At 48.3% G+C, this 23908-nt stretch overlaps 1 protein-coding gene across 1 annotated transcript in view; it reads right to left on the minus strand.

The window, feature by feature from the left end:
* Nucleotides 1–17359, minus strand: part of TEKT5 (tektin 5) — a 43743-nt gene extending 26384 nt beyond the window's left edge. Inside the window, exons 1-5 of the mRNA XM_053556103.1 lie at nt 16708–17359; nt 12265–12348; nt 11494–11564; nt 5179–5322; nt 1122–1344 (exon numbers count right to left, since the gene is read on the minus strand). Of these exons, the coding sequence (XP_053412078.1) occupies nt 1122–1344; nt 5179–5322; nt 11494–11564; nt 12265–12348; nt 16708–17274 (1089 nt within the window). The 5' untranslated portion in view covers nt 17275–17359. The remainder of the gene's footprint in view (nt 1–1121; nt 1345–5178; nt 5323–11493; nt 11565–12264; nt 12349–16707) is intronic.
* Between the last annotated feature and the right edge of the window lie 6549 nt (nt 17360–23908).

Consider the following 23908-nt stretch of genomic DNA (forward strand, 5'->3'; position numbering starts at 1 on the left):
TTCTCCCTCATAACACTGCAGTGATGTCATAGAAACCTATTTCATATGTTTTGGGGAAACCAGGCCAAAGGGTGGCAGACATGGGTGGCCTGAAGCTGCCCCTATAATCTCCATCAAACCTGCTTACATCCCCCCAACCCTCTCCAAATATAAACACAACAAAAGGGGGACTGTTTTGCAAATATGGATGCAAGGTTAGTCCCCTGCCCTTCTCATCTCCACCCAGACTGCCATCCGTAAGTCCTTCCTGGGTATAAATTTTGCAGGCACTGCTGCCTGTTAACTGTTATTGGAACACAGCCATGCTCATTTTTGTATACTGCCCATGGCTGCTTTGTCAGCCAGTTTGCTGTTTGCTGTTGTTATACAGTTTTCTGTTGGCAAACTTTTGCTATAAAGGGCTGGATGACAAATGTTTTCCAATAACATGGCTGCTTCCCCCAAGCAGAATGGCAGTCCCTAGAGGATGGGGACCATCTTTGTGCAGTTTCTCTGTTTACTCCTGGTGCCTAGCACAGAGTCTAATCCCCAGGAGGCACCCACATTTACATTCATGTTGAGCAGGAGGTGGGTGTGTGTGTGAAATAGTGGGGACATCCGTATAGGAGAGTAGCCCAGAGGGCATGCTGGTGTGGGAGTAGCAGATAAGTGACAGAATTGGGCAGTCCTGTCAACTCCTCAAATTCTAAAAGCACCCCAGCCCTCAGCAGGAGATCCTTATACTTTTGAGGGCTTTGAAAGTCAGAGGTTACACTTTCAGAGACCCTGATGTGGGCGGAGAAGATGTGCAGGGATGATGGTCTCTGGGGCTCCTTTATCTATCATTGTCATGCTCTGCCACGTGGGCCTCAGATGGAGAAGTAGGTGCCCTGGGAGCACTGCAGCCTCTTGGGTGCTGTGGTGACAACCTTACCAAGCTCCAAGCTCCGTCCTCAGTGAGTAAGGGAGGACTGACCCCAGGCACTTGGGAGTCTCCCCTTGGAAAAAGCTCACAGCCCCCTCTTCTGGAGTGGACATGATCATAGACCCAGGAAGGGATGGGACCATTTTGGCACCAGGCCCACCAGAGGAGGGTGAGGGTTTAGCAGAGGAGACAGAGGTCCTCAGACGCATCTGCTCACCTTTGCCAGCTGTGTCTGCAGCTTGTTCTTCATGTCCATCACCTCCGAGATGCGGGCATTGAAGGCCAGATTGGTGTCAGTGAACTGCTTCCACATCTGATCCGACAAGGTCTCCAGGAGGTGCTCGGCCTCCTCGCGCAGCCGGATGGAGTTGGCCCGCATGTTCTGAGAGTGCCTGATGTTGTCGTTACTGAACTTGGCCCAGGTCTCAGGCACCGAGATCCTGCAAAGGCACAAGAGCAAATTTAATGCAGGTGAGGAGTGGGGGAAGGGGTGGCCAGTCTGGAGACCTCTGAACCCAGGGTTTCTCAGCCTTGGCAATCTAAGTGTTTGGGCTGGGAAAAATGTCTGTCATGGGGGAAGGAGGCTGCCCTGTGCATGATAGGATGCTTAGCAGCATCCCTGGCCTCTACCCAGTGGATGTCAGCAGCACCTCTCACCCTATTGTGACAACCAAAAATGTCTCCAGGCATTGGCCAATGTCCCCTAGGGGAGGGGCACGGTCACTGTGGAACCACAAAATCCTCATTTTACAGGAGAGGCAAGGGCAGCCTAGGGAAAGCAGCTGGTTTCCAAAAGGGCACTCGGGGAGTTGGCAGAAAAGGAGGGTCCCAACCTCACAGAGAGCTCTTTCCCCTCTCCCTCTCCCCATCACCCAAAACACAGGCCGCATTGGGCACAGTGGCAGCTCAGTGTCCCTCCAACTCCGCGCTGAGCACGTGGCCATGCTACTTTTGCTGACTTACTCATTCAACAATTTGAACACCCGCCACATGCCAAGCATTGTTGTAGGCCTTTGAGATAGAGCCATGAACAAGAAGGGCAGCATCCCTGTTCTCACAGTGATTAATTTCCAGAGGAGGGAGATTGACAACAAACAAAGGAGATATTTACACATTGCCTGTGTGCTAGGAAGGAATTTAGAAGCAGGATGAAAGCCAGACAAACGGAGTGGGGCTATTATGTGCGGGTCAGAGTGGTGAAAGGGAATAGACGGACTATTTGATGAATGTTGAGTCAATCGGGGATTAGAAAATGCAGCAAAATGTCCCCACTCCAACTGTGAAAGGCGAGAAGAAAAGGAACAAGAGCCCTGGAGGGAAGGAGCCATGGGGGACCACAGTACCTGGGAGCCAGGGACGGAATAAATTCCCGACATCGCTCCCCTCCCACCCTCTCTCTTCTGGCCAAGCCCCTTCTGGCTGAACCCGTCAGCAAAGCCCAGGCCAGAGAGCCCAGGAGAGGCCGTCTACAGAGGACATCTTCCTCTGCAGGGCAGCTGGAGAAGGGATCTGGGGGATCGGAGGAGATGAATACATGTCACATCAGCAAGGGCAGGCAGGAAAGGCTTCTCCAGAGGTGGTGGCAATCCAGACAGCACAAAGTGCTTCCTGGCAGAGCCTGCAAATCCCTAAAACAAGCAACTGATGGATCAGATGGTATTTTCGCCTCTGGGAAGCCTTTAAGGAAGGGAATGTATTTCTTTAAGCTGGCTTCAGCTTCTGGCTAAACCAGACTAGGTAACTTCTCAAGGTCTTTTTGTTGTTGTTGTTGTTCTAGAAGTCTCCAGTTCTTAAATAAGGCAGGATTTTATTCGTAGACAGAAGGAAAAAAGAATTCTGTTTTCTGACAGTCCAAGCACACTTAAGTTGTATGGCGAATAGAAATTTTTAAAACCATATATAACATGTGACTGTTTTGACTGGTTTTTGGAGGAATTAAAAGCAGCTACAAACAGGTCTCAGGCTTCTGAAGAAGGGAGAGGGCATTGTGTCTGGTTCAGAGCTTCCATCCAGCCAAGACTTGAGGCTCAGAGAGGTGAAGCATCTTGTCCAAGGCTGCACAACTACTCAACATCCCTGGATACCATTGAAGGAGGAGAGGCCAAGGACAGCAAATAGAAGCCTGCAGATTTACTTTGAGTGTCTGTGTTGGTGCTGGATGGGGCACTGTCAATGTCAAGAACAGCAACCTTGCCCTCCCCCGGAGCAGACAGCTGAGTTCCCCAGAGAAAACAACCAGCTTAATCACATTTCCCTGGGATAATTTGCCAAAGACAGTCTGTCAACTCAGCGGGCAGTGTGTCTCAGCAGGGAGGATATACTTTCTGGAGCCTATATCCTCTAAAGGCAGAGGGGACAGCAGGCTTTTCTGGAGAGGCAGGAAGCCACCACTGCTAAAACACACAAGCCCAATATCCAATGTAGGTGCAGATTGCATCTCTAACATTTGCTGTGTGAGCTTGAGCCAGTTCCTTCACCTGTCTGAGCTTTAGTTTCCTCATGGTAAAATGGGAATGATATACCCACCTCTAGGGTTGCTGAGTGACTAAATGTAAAGCTTTTATCATGGCACTGGACACATAGTAAGCACTTGATGAATGTTTATTATTCACGAGACACTGCCTGTGATGCTCTCAGCACATGTTCAGCACATAATAAGCATCAGGTAAAAGGCATCTACTGTCTTCAGCATCATCATGAGAACTACATACAGAAGGCACAAGAACAGAAGTGCTACTGCAATCAAGATAATCACCAAACGTCCTTTTTAACCTGCCCTGACACGGCCCTGCCTTAAGAAAACCCTAAATACAAGCCCTGAGCTAGCACATCACATCTGGGGAGCAATTAGTCACCGCAAACTGCAGCTCCTCTTTCCAGATGGAGTCATAGACAGGGATTTTAAATAGTGGGCCCCTCCTGGGCATGGAAATCAGAATCTTTGCCAGGCTGCCTGGCAGCCAGGGTTTTGGGGAGGCATCTGTCTGGGAAGAGAGACCCTCTAGGTCCTGTGCAGCTGAGGAGGCTCAAGTCCCCACGGTTTTGCTCACCTTGCCAGGGCCAAGGGAGAGTCCACCCTTTCAGGAACAGGAAGATGGTCTCCAGGAGTTGTCATTGTTGGAAAGCCTAATGGGTCATCTCAACACTTCCATATTTGCTAAGATCCAGAAAGTGACCCAGACTTGGCCAAGCAGACTGCCCCATGGCTCCTTCCCTCCTTTTCTGTGCTCTTCTCTCTTTCCTTCCTCTTTTCATTCCTTCTTTCATTCCATAACTATTTATTGCATATCTCTATGTGCCAAGCATAGTTTGATATGCAAGAGATTTAAAAGGAGAGGGGTGGAACCAAGATAGACAGACCTCAGACTGCCAGTTGGGGAAAGACATCTTAGTTCTGCATGAAATTCCATAATGCTTTGACATGCCCATAAAAATGCCAGGTGTACCGAAGGCGCCCACCTGTAGCCACCACAATGACAAGATGAGGTCATGCAGCAAGCTCTCAATAAACGTTGGCTGTTATTATTCCACAGTGGATTCTGTACTTAAGTTCACACGCCTACCTTCTTACACTCACAGCAGCCCTGGGAAGTAGTACTGTGGGGACCACAGTACCTGGGAGCGAGGTATTGCTGTTTCCCAATTGGGGAAAAACTGTACGTTTTTTTCTTCCAGTGGTAGAGGTGCAGAAACAGGGCCCAAAGAGGTGAAACCACTTGCTCAGTGTTAGCACAGAGGCTAGGATTTGAAGTCAGGCTTTCTGGCCCAGAATTCACTCTTAAACCAATGCCAGTGCCAGTGGGCACCAGCTGGACCTCCCAACCAAGCTGGTCACTTATTTTGGAATTTGATGAAATTGCTGAGCACTGATGGCCGCGCAGCCCTCCCTAAGCCAATCACACCTTCTCTCCTCCTGATACCTGGATCTTGAGCAAAGTGTGGCAAGGACAGAAAGGTGCTCAGCAACACAGCCGGCTGCCTCCCACACCCTCATTTGCTCAAACTGTCAGAGCCTTCCCCTCCAGCCTTCCCCTTGAGTTTATGTTTCCTCAAGTAAATTCTGTTTTATCTTAAGTTAGACTTGGAGACTGTACTCGCTTTATCTTAAGTTAGACTTGGAGAGTGTACTCGCTTCCAACAGAGGAGCCTCATCAACCACACCGCCTCTCACTTGACTGGCGGCATGATACCTCTTTATTGCTCCCGGGTAGAAGCAGAAACCCTCACCCTGGTTGGACACAGCCAGGGCTGGGGACAGAGAGCCTGATACTCACGTGCCGTCGACTTTCTCCACACCATGGAAGTAGCTGATGCAATCCGACGTGTTCCTCAGGTTAAAGCACTTCTCATCGATGAAGTGGGCTGAGCTTTTGTCCTCGAGGTCCCTCTCCAGGGCATGCTGGGCATCTCGGTTATCCCTGCAGAGAGGAAGGGTTCATCCCTGGGTTGTGTACAGCCAGAGTCCCCCCATAAGGTCACACAGCAGCTGATGCTCTGTCCACACCCAGGGCCTTCTCAGGCTTCTTTCCACCGGATGTACCCAGAGCTCCCCACCCCGCCCCTTCTCCCCCACCTCCCTCCAATCCAAACAGCCATGTCATCCTTTAGAACAGGGATGGGCAAGTGTTTACAGTAAATGGCCAAATAGTACATATTTTAAGTCATATGGTTTCTGTCGCAACTACTTAACTATGCACAAAAGCAGTCAGGAATAACATATAAATAAATGTGTGTGGCTTCATTTCAATAAAACTTTATTCACAAAACCACGGCAGGCCAGACTTGTCCCTTCAGGGGTAGTTCGCTGACCTGGATTTAGAAGATATCAATTCATACTTTGGACAAAGCCTGTATGAAGTCAAATCACTTCGAGGGTCCTTGTGTCTAACCCTGTGCCGGGCACAAATCACTTCGAGGGTCCTTGTGTCTAACCCTGTGCTGGGCACAAATCACTTCGAGGGTCCTTGTGTCTAACCCTGTGCTGGGCACAGGGGAACAAGACATGTAGGAGACCCAGCACTGTCTTCAGGTTATTCACAGATCAGTGTAAACAAATACAGAAAAAGAAATATAGACCAGAATGGGAAGGGCAGCAGTGCAGGTGTGAAAAGACTACAAAATAATGAAGAGAAGGAAACCATTGACTCGGGTGACAGCGTGGTCAGGGAGGGCTTCCTGAGGAAGTGTCCGAACTGGGTTTTCATAACAGGAGTGGACGTATCATAGACAAGTTGCGTGGGGGAATGAAGATTCCAAACTGAGGACACCCAGGTGTTTAGGGACAGGTAAGTAGCTCATTAAGGCAGCTGGGTCAGGGACCGGCAGGTCAGGGGCTGGGTGGAGTCAGGGGCTGGGCAGAGTCAGTGACTAGGCTGGGTCAGGGATTGGGAGGAGGCAGGGACTGGGCAGGTCAGGGGCTGGGTGGAGCCGGGGACTGGCAGGGGTCAGAGATTGGGAGGAGTCAGAGCCTGGGCTGAGGAAAGGAGCGGACAGTGGAGCCCCACTGGGGCTTTAGCCTGGAGGGCTGCTTGGTAGGTGACCAGGCAGCTTTGAGCTAAAGGCCGCTGTTCACCACACTCCAGACACTGAGAACCACTTGTTGGTGTGAATACCAATGCTGCAGAAGGACAGCCCTGCAGCCTTCAGGGGTAAGCTCACTTCTGTAATTTTAAGAAATAAGGGCAAGAAACAGACTACACAGCATGGGATGGCGTTATCCTACGCCACTCTCACGATTCCTGCCAAATATCAAAGTCTACTATTGTATCACTTATTTATTTTGCTCTTTTGCAATCACTTTAAAAATACAAATAAGTGCATTTTAAAAGGAAAATTTGCATCCCTGTCTTTAAAGGGAAAACAATAACCCTTTCCATTAATGGAAAAATCACCTCTGACATAAAAATACTATGCAGACACTAACTAAATCCTAGCTGTGATCTATTGCCTCCAGAAAGTTCTAGGCTGAAATCTTTCTGTTTCCTGGTAACTAAAAAAAAGGAGATTAGTCAGTGTTAGAGATACCTAGGCACAAATGGAGTGTTGAGAAGAACTGTCACCTCCTCTGGGTGACATTATGTCCCCACACCACCTGAAGGCAGTGGTCTCCTGCTGGTCTCTCCCCCTTCTATTTCCCCTTTCCTCCACTCCCTGCATCTTTTTCTCTCTCTCTGATCTTTGTTCCGGCTGTCTCTGGGCCTCTGTGTCGCTCCCCCTCTCTCCTTCATCTGTCTCTATCGTTTTGTGTCTCTCTCTTTCTCTCTCTTCTCCTCCCTCCCCACACCCCCCCCCCCCCCATGGATACTGTTTACTGGCGAGGGGTGTCAAGCAGGCTTGGGAACAAGGATATTAAATCCCGATAGTGGGCTCCCACCTATCAGGACGTGCGGGTCATGTCGGGCAGAAGGAATCATGCCGGGGTCCCCAGGGCCTTCCAAATCAGCAGAGCCAGAGAGAAATGTGGCTCCGATCTGCATAATGAACAGGAATGTGGAGCAGACGTGGAAAGCAAACCTGTCAGAGCATTGGAGGTGCGCCTGGGGGCCTTGGGATCCAGGGGGCCAGCTGCCTGGCCCTTGCTGATGAGGTCGGGAGAAGGAGGGAGCAGCGCTGTCTCTCCTACTCAGTCCACAACCGAGGACCAGGAAAAGCCCAAACCTGGCTCGTCCACAGTCAGGAAGAGACTTCTCTGCTTGAGCAGAGTGCCTGGTGAGGTGAGGACACCACCCCACCCAGACTCGGGGCTCAGGCCCCAGAAGAAACCACGCAGCAGGGTGGCCTCCTGAGCAGGTCAGAGAGCTTCCTGGAGTGGGTGAGGACACAGCAAGTTCCGCTCGGCCGATGAGACTCTGGCTGGCCTCGGTTAATTAAGATAATCGCGATACCGCCAGCAGCATATGCTGTGTCCCCAGGAGAGGACAAACGTCCTGTGACACACGAGCCACTGCCCAGGGACAAACGACCTCTGTCCAGTCCTTGCAAAGAGCGATGCCACCCTCCCCAGCTCTCCTCCGGTCCCCCGACGCTCTGCTCAAGGTCTCTCTCTCTTGCTCTTTTCTTCTCGTCTCTATCCCAGCACCTCCCTCTCTCTTTCCCTTTCGCTGTGTCTCTCTCCAGCCTTTTGTTTCCTCTGTCTCTGTGTCACCTCTGGATTTCCCTGTCTGGCGTAGTGGACGCTCTGCCTCTGTCTCCCTCCCCATCTCTGTGTCTCTTTATCTCTTTCTGGCTCTCTTGATATCAGTGCTGATTCTGTTTCTCTCTGAGTCTCTCCGTCTCTGGGACTGTCTCCATCTGCCTCACTCTCCCGGTTCTCCCGCCTCTTGTGTCGTCCTCTGGGTTTGCACAGCAGCCTCCTTGCCCTGGTCTCAGGATCCTTCTCTAGATCCCGCTGCCCATGTCAAGTCTGGAATCTGCTCACTCTGCCACCTCAAACTGTCCTATCTCCCAAGCATCCGCCTTCCCACTCTTCCCAAAGCCATTTTACTATATCCCTATGTCAGTCACAAAAGGAAAACCACTCTCTCGTCATAAATGGGAGATCACCAAAGTCAGCAGAAGAAAGTACAGAATAGAGAGGCCAGGAAAAAATCCACACATTTACAGCCAATTGCTTTTCAATAAAGATGCCAAGAACGCACAATGAGGAAGGGACGACTTTTTTAACAAACAAGGTGTTGGGACAACTGGAAACCCACACGCAGAAGAAAGAACTTGGAAGTTCATCTAACACCATATACAAAGACCAACTCACTATAGATTAAGGAAGACATAAGTGTAAAGCCTAGTGTAAAACTAGTGTAAAAACAAAGTGTAAAACTAGTAGAAGGAAACATAGTGCAAAACCTCCAGGACGTTGGTCTGGGCAGTGATTTTTGGACACAACTCCAATAGCACAGGCAACCAAAGCAAAAATAGACAAATGGAATTATATCAAAGTAAAAAGCACAAGAGGAACAGTCAACAGAATAAAGAGACAGAAATGGGACAGAATTCGTGCAAACCATTGATTCGAGGTTAACATCCAAACTATATAAGAAACTCAAACACCTGAATAGAAAGAAAAGAAATGACCCAGTTAAAAAATGGGCACAGCTATTTTAACACTATTTACAATAGTCAAGATATGGAATCAACCTTAATGTCCAAAAACAGATGAATGGACAAAAAAATGTTATACATATATACGTGTATATTTATGATGGAATATTACTCAGCCTTCAAAAATAAGAAAATCCTGTCATTTGCAACAACCTGGAGAACATTATGTTAAGTGAAATAAACCAGGCACAGAAAGAGAAATATTTAATAATCTCATTTACATGTAGAATCTAAAATAATTGAACTCCTAAAACCAGAGTGTGCAATTGTGGTTAGCAGAGTCTGGGAGAGAGGCCTGGGGAGATGTTAGTCAAAGTATACAAAATTTCATTTACAGAGGAGGAATAAGTTCAAGGACAACATTGTGACTCTAGTCAGTAACAGTGTATTATATTCTTAAAAATCACTAAGAAAGATTGTTAGCATTTTCACACACACAAAAAATGATATGGCTGTGAGATAATGTGTATGTTGATTAGTTTGATTTAGCCATTCCACAATGTATACGTATTTCAAAATACCAGGTTGCACATGATACGTACAGTATACGAGGGCCATAATATGAAATGTAATATGAAAAATAGTATTGACGATGGTTGAATACTTTCCAGACACCCCTCAGATACTACTTTCATTTGCCACTTAAAAATGAATAATTAAATTTAAAAAATACATTAAGTGGGCCGGGTGCGGTGGCTCACGCCTGTAGTCTTGGCACTCTGGGAGGCTGAGGCAGGTGGATTGCCTGAGCTTACCAGTTCAAGACCAGCCTAAGCAAGAACGAGACCTCATCTCTAAAAATATCTGCCCGTTGTGGTGGGCCCCTGCAGTCCCAGCTACTTGGGAGGCTGGGGCAAGAGAATCGCTTGAGCCCAGGAATTTGAGGTTGCTGTGAGCTGTGACGACACAGCACTCTACCCAGGGCAACAGCTTGAGACCATCTCAAAAAAAAAAATACATAAATAAATAAGCTCAAGAAAAATACAATAAAAGAAGGCATGCTGTTTGGACAGCAGTGGCCCTTTGTTAAAATTTGCCTGTTCAATTACAAGTATTTAAGGGTTAAGTGAATTAATGTGGGGGGGGGGTTGTTGTTTTTTTGTTTTGAGACAGAGTCTCACTGCGTCGCCCTTGGTAGAGTGCCATGGTGTCACACAGCAACCTCAAACTCTTGGGCTTAAGTGATTCTCCTGCCTCAGCCTCCCAAGAAGCTGGGACTACAGGTGCCTGCCACCACACCCCACTATTTTTTTGTTGCAGTTGTCATTGCTGTTTAGCTGGCCCAGGCCGCGTTGGAGCCTGCCACCTTGGTGCATGTGGCTGGTGCTGAGCCTGAATTAATGTATCTTTAGACTATGGGTAGCAATAGTACAGGTGTGGGTGGGTTGGTGAGGAGTCGGGGCAGGGGTGCTCGTGATTGCTTTTGTCCTTTTAGCTGTCACCTCTGCCCCTTCTGTACCTGCATCGGCTCTGCACCCCTCCAGCTACAATGTCCCCCTGGGTCTCCCCAGCTTCTCTGCCCCAGCCAAGCCCTTTGCTGTCCAGGTAGCTTTTCTGCAGTGTCTTTCTCCTTTTTATTCTGGATGATTCTTTCTCATCCCCCACATACATTTCTAACCCCCTCAGGGGAGTCCAAGGGTTCCTTGAGGCAGAGGTGACCACTGTTTCTGGAACACAGCAAACCAGGACAGGAGAGCACTCAGGGCTGATCTGGAAGCTGCCTGGCCACTTTGCACCCACCTAGGCTGCCCACGTCCACCCTATAGTGGGAAGGGCAGCTCTGGCCAGGTTGTCAGCTCCCGGTGTTCTCTGCATTGCTGTGTCAAGAGTCAGTGAAGAGGGGACCAGCAAGCAGCGTGCCCTGAAGGAGTTAAAGGTAAGCACCTGGCTTTGGGCAAGGTGGGGAGGCTGCCTCCCTGGGAGCTGAGTGCCAAGGGCTTAGCTATAGGCTTCAAGCCCCGTAAAATTCAAGCCACCCTTTAATCATGAGAGGGGCCTCTTGGCTTGTCATGATACTGATTGCATAATCTAAGAACAAAAAGCTGATTTCTTTTGAAGGCTCCTGGCTCAAGGTGCCCACCAACTCCTTTCCAGAGACATCCCAGCCTCTGGCCTTGATGCCTAATGACATTTCCCAAAGTTCAGAACCTGTGTGTTGAACCCACAAGCCGGGAGGAGAATTCTGTGTTGCTAGGGCCCTCGTTACAAGGCAGCCAGTGCCTCACTGGCTTGGGAGTGCCAACCTCAGTGACATTGTCTCAGTGGCTTGCCATTATGGCAGGTTTTACACCATAGAAATAGGCAAATTTTACAACTCAGGATTTGTTTTTGTTTTGTTTTGTTTTTTCCTGGAGAGCGTGTTGTAAACCATTCACCTGCACACCACTAACCAAAAGAACCATCCAGAGATAAATGAGCCCACCTGGCTTGCCCACAGAACCCTGGGAGTCCCAAAGCAAATCCAAGGAGACAGGAGAGAAAGTCATCCTTACCGCATCTGGATATCAATTCTTTGAGCTAATTTTCTCATCTGTTCTTGGCAACATTTTAGCAAATCTACCTCCTGAAATGAAAAATGTCATAAAGGCAGTGCCCTTAGAAACTCACAGTCCTGTCCCCTAGGCCGGAGCCCTTACCCCTCACCTCTCATGCCCACCCTCAACCCCACAAGGTGAAATGTCATTATGGGGCTCCCACCTCAATCCTCAATCCACAAGACCCCAGGGCCAGAAACTAAGGGTTGATTGAGGACGCCTCACACCCTTGGCCTTACTTTCTTTTCTTTTTATATGCCTCCAGTTTAAAAAAAGAAATTAGCACCTACTGTGTGCCAGTGTTCACGTCTAGATTATTTTTCATTAAATTAAATAGCGTATTTGAAGTAGTACAGCATATGGCATACAGCAGGTGCTTAATGAACACTAGCATTTTAAATTATTATTGGCATATTAATATTATTATGCCCATTTTGGAGATGAAAAGACTGAGAGTCAAATGACTCCATTTCTCCCTGTTTTTAAACTGCAACCCAGGCCCACACCCATGCTTCCTGAGCTCTAAGTTTCCACAAGATGACACATGGCTTCTACTCTCAACAGGAAACTCAGAAACCTTTCTAACAGGGTGGCCCACTTGCCTCCCTCGGGGGCCTGGGCAGACCCTGGAGACCCCTTACCCCAGCGGTTCTCAACCTGTTGGTCACAACGCACAGGAACTGTATTAAAGGGCCGCGACATTAGGAAGGTTGAGAACCACTGCCTTACCTGAATAAGGTTTTTCTCCACATTGTCATGGACCAAATCAATCCCGATCCTTTTCTCTCGATGGTACAGACACTCCAGGGCCACCTGTAGGGAACAGCAGGAAAGAGCGTATTCTCCCTGTCTGGAGACCCTGAGAGGGGATGGCACTGGTCTCCCTTTTCCACGATCTGTTCTTTTCTCTGAAAACCCTGGGTGCTATATGGGACCCTGTCACTGCATTAGGTGGGCTTCTGCCTCTGTTGCCCCTCAGTGGAGTTGTGGGATGCCTTGGCTGATGCATTAGGACAGCGGTTCTCAACCTGTGGTTCAGTCGTGACCCACAGGAACTTTATTAAAGGGTCATGGCATTAGGAAGGTTGAGAACCACTGCATTAGGAGATGCCAGGCCCATGTGGAGAAAGCCGGGTCCTGGGAACGGACTGTAATTCCCAAAGTGTAACGATAAATAGCATAAAACTCATTATAATTTCAGGTAAGATAGCCTGGGCTGCTGTCCTCTGTGTGGCCTCTTGAGCTCAAGCCCAGGCTTAGCCACTTCCTACTATGTGCACTTGGGCAAATCACTCAGCTTCCCCGACCCTGCCTCCCCATCTGCAGATGGGTGTGATATTGGTGCACACCTCACAGGTTCATCGTGCAGGTTAAGTCAGCTTGACACATGTAAAGCACTCAGAATGCTGCCCACAAATACTCTCTGTGAGTTCACATGCAAAGCCCTCTCTGGATAGCTCCTAGTACAAATACTCTCCGTGAGTTCGCATGCAAAGCCCTCTCTGAATAGCTCCTAGTGGGGGCACAGCTTTGGGAAGTGGTCAGGGCCACGTGAGACCAGGTGACCTGGCCACATAGCCCTGGGTCTCTGCTGTCATAGAGACCTGAGCAGAGAAGACAGGAGAAGAGGAGGCACTCTGCAGCGGGAGACTGAAGAAGAACGGCGATTGGCCTCCAGTCTGCAACGTCACGAAGGAAAAGGAGCATTAAGGTCTAGATGTTGGGGTGCAAATATATCTGGGAACTCAGAAAGGAGAGGGAATACGGAGCCCTTCTCTGAGCTACCCGCCATTGAGGTACTGGAGGCAGCACAGTGAACTAGACAGACAGTGTCCCTGATCTCATGCAGCCTGTGTCCCAACAGAGGGGAGAGAACACACATAAAAAAACTGGATCATTCTGACCATGACAAGGGCTGCAGGGACGATAATCAGGGTGCTGTGAGCAGGTGGATGGGGAATAACCTTCACGGTGGCCAGGAAGGAATTCTCTAAAGAGAAGACAGACAAAGACCTGAATCCTGAGAAGCAGAGATGCAGAGGTGAGTGGGAATAGTGCACAGAGAAAAGGGAACCGCAGGGGCAAAGGCCCTGAGGTCAGTGGAGTAACAGGAACCTGTGTGCTAGGGTGGAAAAGGTGAGGCAGAAGCAGTAGCAGGATTGGGGAGGGGCAGAGGAATTCAGAAATTAGGGTGTTAATTTCTGGGATCACCACTCTGGTGGGTGCAGGAGTTGGGAGATCAGAAAGGATGTGGTCACCATTGTCCTGGGAGAAACTGCCTGGATTGAGGGGAAGTTCAAGAGATAGACTTGAGACATCTCTGATCTCTGTGCCACCACATGCCACATCAGAGGAAGCTACATGTGACCAGGCAGAGCCCGGCTTTCCAAATAGGTCAGGGAGAGAGAATAGAGTATAAGGGACGCCAGACGCAGTGGCTCACACCTGTGATCCTGGCACTCTGGGGGGCCGAGACGGGCAGATTGCTTCAGCTCGCAAGTTTGAGATAGCCTGAGCAAGAGTGAGACCTGTTTTGAAAATTAGCCTGGCATTGTGGTGGGCGCCTATAGTCCCAGCTACTCAGGAGGCTGAGGCAAGAGGATTACTTGAACCCAAGAGTTGGAGGTTGCTGTGAGCTATGACGCCATGACACGCTACCAAGGGTGACAGAGTAAAACTGTCTCAAATAAATAAATAAGAAAAAGAGAGAGTAAAAGAAGAAAGTGATAGATTTGGGACACTGCCATAGGTCTTTGAGAAGCAACTTTGACCACCCTCCTCCCAAGAGAAAATCAGGGGTGGGGGGACAGAGAGAAACAGTGGGCCCCCGCTCCCCTACATGGGTTTGCAAATCCCAGAGTGGCAGCAACCTGTGCCAGGTCTCCCAGGGATGTTGAAGGCAGACCTCTACCACAGAAGTCCCAGCCCCCGGGTGGCATGTGTGGCTCAGGGAGTAGGGCGCCAGCCCCATATACTGGAGGTGGCAGGTTCAAACCCAGCCCCAGCCAAAAACTGCAAAAAAAAAAAGAAGAAGTCCCAGCCCCCAGAAAGCGGCAGAGACGCTGAGGAGGCTTCCAGGCAGGAGGTCCCCACGCCAGGGAGCAGCAGCACATCATCCTTTGTGGCCGGCATGAGTCCCATAGAGGCTGCTGGTCCTTACATGGTGTCCACTCAACCCCTTCCACAAGAAACACTTGAATTCTAGCAAATGGGCTAAAAACAGAAACACATGATGGGCTTTCTGGAAAAACATATTCCCTGATAAAAAGGGACAGACCCAGCTGATGTGTTTGCTCTTTGCCCCACCCACACCTTCCTGCATGAGAAGAGGCTCCTTGTAAGGAGGGAGCACAACGTGAAATAGGAAGCCTCCTTGTAAGCCTGAACCATGGGACAAAGCCACATGCTGTGGGTGGCAGAGCAGAGGGAGAACAGCCTGGGGTCCTCCTGGCATCCCGTTGAGGCTACAGCAGCCTGATCTGTCTCCCTCCAGAATTTTCATCATGGCTAAGCCACTGTCACTGATTATCTGTTACCTGCAGCCAAATGCTGTCCTAACTGACCTGGGATGTGCCTGGAGACTGGAAGACCAAGGAAGTATCAGGAATATCCACATTCACATATTCATTTACTATTCAACAAATATTTATTGAATGCCTACTGCATGCCTTTCCCAGTCCTAGGCTGGGAATATAGTGAAAATGTTTGTTTAGACAACAGGCATCAGCACAGACACTGGTCACTAAGGAACCCCACACACAGACCTATAGGTTCCCTGCAGCTGTCTTGATTACATCAGTGACAAAGTAGACAAAAATCTCTGCCCTGGTGGAGCCTGTATTCTAGTGGGGGAAAAAAGCCAAACCAATCAATAATAGAGTGTATTAGAGAGGGAGTATTACAGAGAAAAATGACGCAGTTACAACAGTTCCCGAAACAAACATCTGACATACGTACAGCTCACACTTACTGTTACAGTAAGTCCCAAGTTACAAATAGCTAATTGACATACGATTTGTACTTACAAATAGGGGCTTTGATAGGTAATAGGTAAATGTATCTGTTCCAATTTACATACAAATTCAACTTCTGAGCAAGCCTATAGATAGAGCCTATCTCATTCGTAACCCAGGACTGCCTGTGTCTTAAGTACATGCTTAAGGTCCAGAACACACAGATGCATGCACCCACATGCACACACATGCACCCACATGCACACATATGGCACCCACATGCACACACATGCACCCCACATGCACCCCACATGCACACACAAGCTCATGTGCATGCACATAGTGTCCTGATGAAACTTCTGCAACTTTGATGTAACCCAAGGAGAAAAGAAAATTCAACCTGATTTGTGGGATTATCCTGAATTGTCTAAGATTATATTTTTACCTTAAAAATTGGTCATATAGGCTGGGCACGATGGCTCAGGCCTGTTGTCCTAATACTCTTGGAGGCCAAAAAGAGAGGATTGCTTGAACTCAGGAGTTCAAGACCAGTCTAAAAAAGAGCGAGAACCCCTCCCCATGTCTACTTTAAAAAAAAGAAAAGAAAAATTAGCCAGAAATCATGGCAGGCACCTATGGTCCCAGTTAATCAGGAAACTGGAGTTGCAGGAGGATCACTTGGAGCTCAAGAGTTTGAAGCTGTTGTGAGCTATGATGATGCCATGGCACTCTACCCACAGCAACAGAGTGAGACTGTCTCAAAAATAAATAAATAAATAAATAAAAAGCAGAAAAAGAACTGATCATATGGCTCGACACCTGTGGCTCAAGCACCTAAGGCACCAGCCACATACACCTGAGCTGGCAGTTTCGAATCCAGCCTGGGCCTGCCAAACAACAATAACTGCTGCAACCAAAAAATAGCCAGGCGTTGTGGTGGGCGCCTGCAATCCCAGCTACTTGGGAGCTGGAGGCAAGAGAATCGCTTGAGCCCAGGAGTTGGAGGTTGCTGTGAGCTGTGATGCTATGGCACTGTACCCAGGGCGACAGCTTGAGGCTCTGTCTCAAAAACAAACAAACAAACAAACAAACAAACAAACAAAAAACTGATCATATAATAGGATGCAACTCACACCAGTCTGCAAGGTGCCTGTCACCTTGACCTTCAGCCAAGAGAAGTGGAGAGTGAGCACCGCACCCACCTGGCCGTGGCGCTCACCTGCAGGGGGCAGTTCACCTCGTCGGCGGCGCACTCCAGCCTCCTCTTCACCGTGTCCATGCTGTGGTTCTCGGTCAGAAGCCTCTCCAGCTCGTAGCTCAGCTCCGACTTCCAGAAGCTGATGTCCGACAGCCTCTGGCCCAGGTTCCGGGAGGTGCCCTCCTGCATCTGACGCGTCAGCTGGTCCTTGTCCTGCATGAGCCGCATGGAGTCACCCCCCAGCCGGCCGGCCCACAGCCGGGAGGCCTCGGCCCCGCGCAGCTGCAGCTGGTTGGACTGGTCCCAATCTTTGGGGCTGTAGCGACAGAAGAGCGCCGAGCGCAGCGCGGGCAGGATGGTGGGCGGCCGCAGGGCGCTGGGGCACTCTTCCGCGCAGCTCTGGGCATCAGAGATCTTGTAGAAGAGGCTGGGCCTCCAGGAGTTGAGGTAGCGACAGCCGGGCAGGTAATAGGGCTGGTAGCAGTCCTGGACCATGGGAGCCTGCACAGCAGGGGGAAGGGGGGTCAAGCCGCAGTTCTTCCTGGGACCACAGTAACTGGCGGTCTGCGTGGTCCCAAGAAACTCCATCCTCCCCTATCAGCCCCACTCTGGTAAAACTCTACCCAACAGGGCAAAGGCATCACCAGGAAAGGGGAAAGGGCTTCCCTTAGGGACTAGCAGAACCTCTATGACTCAGCACTGGTGTCATAAAGCCTGGGCCCTTGTTAACTGACAGGCCAGCAGGGGGCATATTGTCCACATTGAACAAAAACCCAACAAATGAATACAATCTACCGACTCAGGATGCAGGAAGTGGCACTTTCTGTGAAGTGCCAACTGAATTGCCTTGCTAGACCTGACTTGGTCCTATGGGAAAAAAATTAATGTAGTCCACTCAGTAGACTCAATTAGCTTAGCACTAATTTGGTCAAGGTTAGGAGTTTTCTTTCTTTCTTTGTCCCCAAGGTGGCATAAAATGGCCCATCCATCATATCACAGAATACTACTCAGCAATACTACTCAAAACAGCAGGAGTGAATCTCAAATGTATTAAGCTAAGTGGAAGCAGCTAGTCTCAGAAGATAACATCCTGTGTGATTCCATCCATAGGATGTTCTGGAAAAGACAAGGGAAGATCAGTGGTTGCCAGGGGCTGGTGGTGGGACCAGGGTTTTCTACACAAGGGGCAGGAGAAAATTAGAGAAGGGATGACAGTCCTGTTCTGTACTTGATTGTGGTGGAGGTTACACAATTAAACCTTTCTGTCAAAACCCATAGAACTTTCCACTAAAAAGTGAATTATACTATCCATAGATTATACTTTAATAAACCTGACTTTAAAAAAATAGAAGGAGGCTATCTGGGCACAGTGGCTCATGCCTGAATCCCAGCACTATAGGAGGCCGAGGCAGGTGGATCACTTAAGCTCAGGAGTTCAAGACCAGCCTGAGCAAAAGCAAGACCCTGTCTCTACTAAAAATAGAAAAACTGGCTGGGTGTTGTGGCTGGTAACTGTAGTCCCAGCTACTCGGGAGGCTGCGGCAAGAGGATCTCTTGAGCCCAGAGTTGAAGTTGCTTTGAAATCTGGTGCCATGGCACTCTATCCAGGGCTACAGAGTGAGACTCTGTCTCAATAAATAAATAAATAAATAAAAAATAGAGGAAGGGATGCGGAGCCCCATGAGGCAGAGACCATGTCTACTTTGCTCACTGTTAAATCCCTAGCATCCAGCGCACAAATGAATGAATGAATGGGTATAATTTCAGAAAAATCATTCAATTCTATATTCTATAACAGTATTTTTACTGTACCAAGAAATCCTCCCTCCCTTTGGCTGTGAGAGCAGCCACAAAGTAGCAAGCTGTTAGACCAGATGGTTGCACAATGGGAAAGAGAAGAATCTAACTCTCAAATGGTCCTTGTCAGTAGAAAATGATGTTCAATGGCAATTTTCTTCCCAATTGCCTAAGACCTAAGAGTGGGAATGAGAGGACTAAGGTGGAGAGGGTGAAGAGAAATAGCATTTCTTAAGCACCTTCTGTACACTTGGGCTTTACATATACTTATTTTCACAGCCAAACTGTAAGAAATGGACACCCCCGTTTTACAGGGTGGGGTAAGACCAGCAAGTGGGCCCTCGCCCCTCTCGGTGCTTGCAACACACACCTTGCTTGATCCTTTAAGATGAGATGTCACACACAGGAGGTGCGTGCAGGCAGAGGGCAGCACAAAAATGGACCAAAAAGATTCAGGGTATTTTTTAAGCACTAAATGTTTATGGTAAAATAATTTTCTGTGCAATACCAAAAACTATAAAGTGAAATTTAGGGTTTCTCCTGAACCTTGGCTCCTTGTAGCTTCTCCAGATAGAACTGTTATTACCAGATTTTCCCGGAGATCTTCTATACACAATACAACATACATGTGTACAAGTATATAACATAAGTAATAAATATCGTATGTACCATTTTCTATATAACAATGGCTCTTGGAGACCATACCATTTCATCTATCTTTTCCTCTTTGGTAGCTGCATACTACTCCATTATTCAGACAGTGCTATTATTTATTTGGCTATTCTCCATAGCTGAGTATTTAAGTTGTTCCCTGGATTTTGCTATTGTAAACACTGCTGCAATAAATATTCTTCCGCGTGCGACTTTTTAAAGTCAACTTTGTCGAGGTCTAATTTTCACCCAGTGAATTTCACACTCCTCAGCACATAGTTACACACGGGCATGCCACCACCCACAACCAGGATTAAAACACTTCTCTCACCCTAGGAAGCCTCTTTGAGTCCACTCCCTGCAACCAATGGGCCCTCCATCCCCGACAAATGCCCTGGGAAAGGAATCACATAGGATGCGGCCCTTTGCGCCCAGCTGCTCTCCCTTAGCAGGATGGTAAATGCAATAAACATCCTTGCCGTGCATTCCTGGGTGGGTGTGAGCATAACTTCAGAAGAGGCTTCAGAATCAATGAGCATAACTTCAGAAGCTTCTGATCAAAGAGCCTGTGCAGTTTTTACTTGGGTATTATCTTGAAAGTCTCCCCTCCTGTGGGCCTCGGTTACATGTTTCATCACCATGTACTTTTTACCTGCAGATATGCTGTTCCCTGGCTTTGCAGGCTGATACTGGCTCCTGATTCAGACACATAGGGATCCCGCCCAGGTGTGACTCCTGCCTGTCTGACATGGCTGGGAGCCCCATTGCTGCGGGTATGAGGGAGCTCAGGCATGAGCTCAGCTCCCAAGCTCCCCACCTGGTGCCAGTTACAGGTTGCTGGGGCAGGGTGGGGGGGAGCAGGCCTCACGAAAGCATGAAGAAGGGCCTAAAAATGTCCTTTGGTGACTTCCAGAGGGGTGGACATCTCTCTGTAGGCTGGGAGTGTCCAGGGCCTCACTCGCTCACCTGGTCACTTGCTTGGAGGATTTGGGGAGTGTGTGAGGACAAATTCCACCCAAAGCCTGCTGTCCACAAAGTGAAACTAAGTCATAAGAGAAACTGAACTTGTCTGACGGTTGGGGCTCTGGTTTGATTTTCTCAAGTAGGGCAGGGCCCCTGGAAGGAAAGAATTAATATCAAATACCTGATGTTTGACTTTATATATATTATAGACCTACATTTTGACAAAACATTATATGTACTTACATGCATGTGTGTTTCCATGTGTGGGTATGTGTATAACCTATGTGCATTTTTTCCTGCTGTAAAGACAGACAAGAATCTATCTCAGGGTCACACAGTGAGTCAGAGGGTAATCTGTGTGGTGTAATATTGCTGTTTAGAAAGTGAAAATTGTAGTTTTTATATGAAATGTTTTACTGAATTCAAACAATATGTGTATCTTTAAAATTGAAATGTATTCTGCTTTTGTTTATTGTGTCAAAATTAAAAATTAACCCAAAATGTAACTATTACTGAAAATGTTGTTGTAGAGAAGAGGAAGCTATTTATTGAAATGACCTCTGGGTGTCAAACACACTGGTATGCGGCTACTTAGAGACCCTTGTCCATTGCTAAAAGATTGTTTCCAAGGCTCTTAGATCATGTTAATACAAAACAAATCTCTCTTTTTTTTTTTTTTTTTGAAACAGAGTCGGTAGAGTCTATGTCACCCTTGGTAGAGTGCTAGGGTGTCAACAGCTTATAGCAACCTCCAACTCTTGGGCTTAAGTGATTCTCTTGCCTCTGCCTCCCAAGTAGCTCAGACTACAAGTGCCAGCCACAATGCCTGGGTATTTTTGCTGTTGTTGTTGTTGTTGTCATTGTTTAGCAGGCCTGGGTCAGGTTCAAACCTGCCAACGCTTGTGTATGTGGCTGGCACCTTAGCTGCTGAGCTACAGGTGCCCAGCTGAAAACAAATTCTGTTTCTTTCTCTTTTTTTTGCAGTTTTTGGCCGGGGCTGGGTTTGAACCCACCGCCTCTGGCATATGGGGCCAGCGTCCTACTCCTTTGAGCCACAAATTCTGTTTCTAAGAAGCCCAGTGGATAGCAGAATCCAACCTGCTGTGGACAATGGAACAGGAGGCTTCATGAGAAGGGTAGGGGAGACCTCTCTTGTCTCCACAAGTGGGGTTCCTGATCCTCTGCCCCCACTTGGCTTCCTGCACTCTGGACCACTCCAGGTTTGAGGTTAACCAGGCCTATTTTACTGACATCTTTACCTGCAAACTGCACAGTCTGTAGACAGCTGCCTCAGCTCCTCATCTGCAAATCTGATGTGAAACCCACCTGTCTGCAGAAGGAAAGCCCCGAGATGTCAGTGACGACCAAGGTAGTGCTGTCCTGGGAACATACTGCTCTGCTCAGTGGGATGTGGTGGCCACTGACCATGGGGGCAACATGGTTAGTCAACTGAGTCATGGAATTTTGAATTTTGGTTCATTTTAATTCATTGAAATTGCCACAGGTGGCCGATGGCTACCTACTGGACAGCACAGGGCTAGAATATTGACACGTGCATAACAACTGTGCAGACCTCGATGAGGTCGAGTCATGCCAGGAGAGGCGAGCGTCCCAACACCCTGTCCCGTGGGTAAAAACAGGGAGGAGTGTGGCGTTTCCCTGCAGGAGCACAGGTCATGCTGGAAAGGTCACAATGTGGGAGGATCTGGCACAGAACCAAGAGGGGGACTTTCCAGGCGTGCTCTATGTACATTTTGTATTTTTAACCATGAGAACATATTACTATAATAATTCCCAGCGTTGATCCATTTAAAGGAATTGCTAAGTGGCTGCAGGGAAAGGAAGGGGGGGGAGAATTGCTGAGTATTAGTGTGGTTTTCTCAACATAACTCAGCCTTCACTGAGCCCTCACTCTCAGCCAGGGGGTGTGGCAGCAGTGTGTACGTGTAAGAGTGTGAAAGGAGGGGGTGTGGCTGTGTGGGTGAGAGAATGTGAGTGTGCGGGTGAAGGTGCATGAATGTGTGTAAGTGATCGTTTGAGTTTGTAGGAGAATGAGTGAGGGGATTTGAACACATCAGTGTGAAAAGAGTGGACGTGAGCGTGTGGATGTGTGAGAGTGTAGGGATGAGTTGCCCGTGTGCGTGTGAGAATGGAGGTATGTGACGATGTGCTTGCTCACATGTTGTGCCTGAGATTGGGCGTGAGCATCTAGGAATAAAGAAACAAGCTCTCACCTCGGAAAGCCCACAGCCGGGGCTGGAGGCAGGTGGGGAAGCACTCCCTGCGAGCCATGTAGTAAGATGACGACCATCTAATTTGCTGGCATTTGACTCAGGGGGGACTGGTCTGTGTTTTGAAGAAGCATTTCCTGGGAGCCAGGGATGGAAGGTGGGTGGCAACAGCTACGACAACAGCATCTCCTGGTTTTGAGCCCTATGACACTCAGTGGCACAGTGGCACTCAGCATCCTCTAACCAGCCATGAGCAGCCAGTCGGCCTGACCGGTCCCTGTTCACCCAGACCAGAGCTCCATGAGCACCACATAAATCGTGATAAACCCAAGAAGAAAGGAGAGGAGAATCTGAGACAAGAGTCATGAGCTCAACTCCAGCCAGCAGCGCTGTGTGGCAGTCTTGGTGGCAGGCAGGGATCTTATCACCTTTTTCCTTTTTTGGTGTGAAATTTCAGAAGGAATCTTTTGGTGCGTAGAACACTGGCCTTAGCTGGCCCCCAGTGATCCAGTAATTTTTCTGGAAATCTACCCTTCAGACATAAACACACATGTGTGCTAAAATGCACAGAGAAGTGTGCACGGTGCAGCCTTGATAGCAGCAATGAAAAACACGGAACTAACAGAATATCCCTGATATGGGACAGCTGAATAAAATTCAGAACACACATTCTACAGATAATACTCTGTAGTATAGACAGAGTAGTCAGAGCCGGGCGCAGTGGCTCACACCTGTAATACCAGCACTCTGGGAGGCTGAGGCTGTTGGATTGCTTGAGGCCAGGAATTTGAGACCACTCTGAGCAAGAACAAGACCCCGTTTCTTCTAAAAATAGAAAAATTAGCCAGGTATTATGGTGCACACCTGTAGTTCCAGCTACTTGGGAGGCTGAGGCAGGAGGATCCCTTGAGCCCAGGAATTTGAGGTCACAGTGAGCTGTGATAAACCCACTGTACTTTAGCATGGGCAACAGAGAGCAATCCCATCTCAAAAAAAAAAAAAAAGCATAAATCAGTCTTGTGCTGCTGATAAGAAAAGTTTTCCAAGATATGTTAAGTGATGAAACCAAGGTACAGAACAGTGAGGGCAGTGCAATACCACCTGCATAGATGTAGATGGAACTGTACACACACAAACATTTCTGGGAGATACACAGGAGATGGTGCCAGACTGACAGAGCTTGGGGCTGGCAGGTGTGGAGTGGATGGATGGGGCACAGAGGGAGACGCTTACTCTTTAATCAAACTATTCCATATATAATATGTGTATAGATAATATTCCTGTATTGTTATGTTTACATATATACACACATATAAACCCACATATGTGTGTTTGTATGAATGAAAACCTAAAGGACTTCCCCCTTCCAGCCAAGATTGAGTAATCAAAGATTAATTTTACACTCCTACTTGAAACAACTCAAGAAACACTCAAAATACCTAAAACAATGATTTTCCAGACATTATCAGGTTGTGAAAGACAGTGATCCCCATGAGGTGGGAACGAGATGAGGTAAGTTCTACAGTTGCCTAGCTGATTGTCTGGAGAAAGTTTCCAGACCTTGGCATGAGCAAAGAGAG

Source organism: Nycticebus coucang, chromosome 12, assembly GCF_027406575.1.
Source record: "Nycticebus coucang isolate mNycCou1 chromosome 12, mNycCou1.pri, whole genome shotgun sequence".
In the NCBI taxonomy this organism is placed as follows: domain Eukaryota; kingdom Metazoa; phylum Chordata; class Mammalia; order Primates; family Lorisidae; genus Nycticebus; species Nycticebus coucang.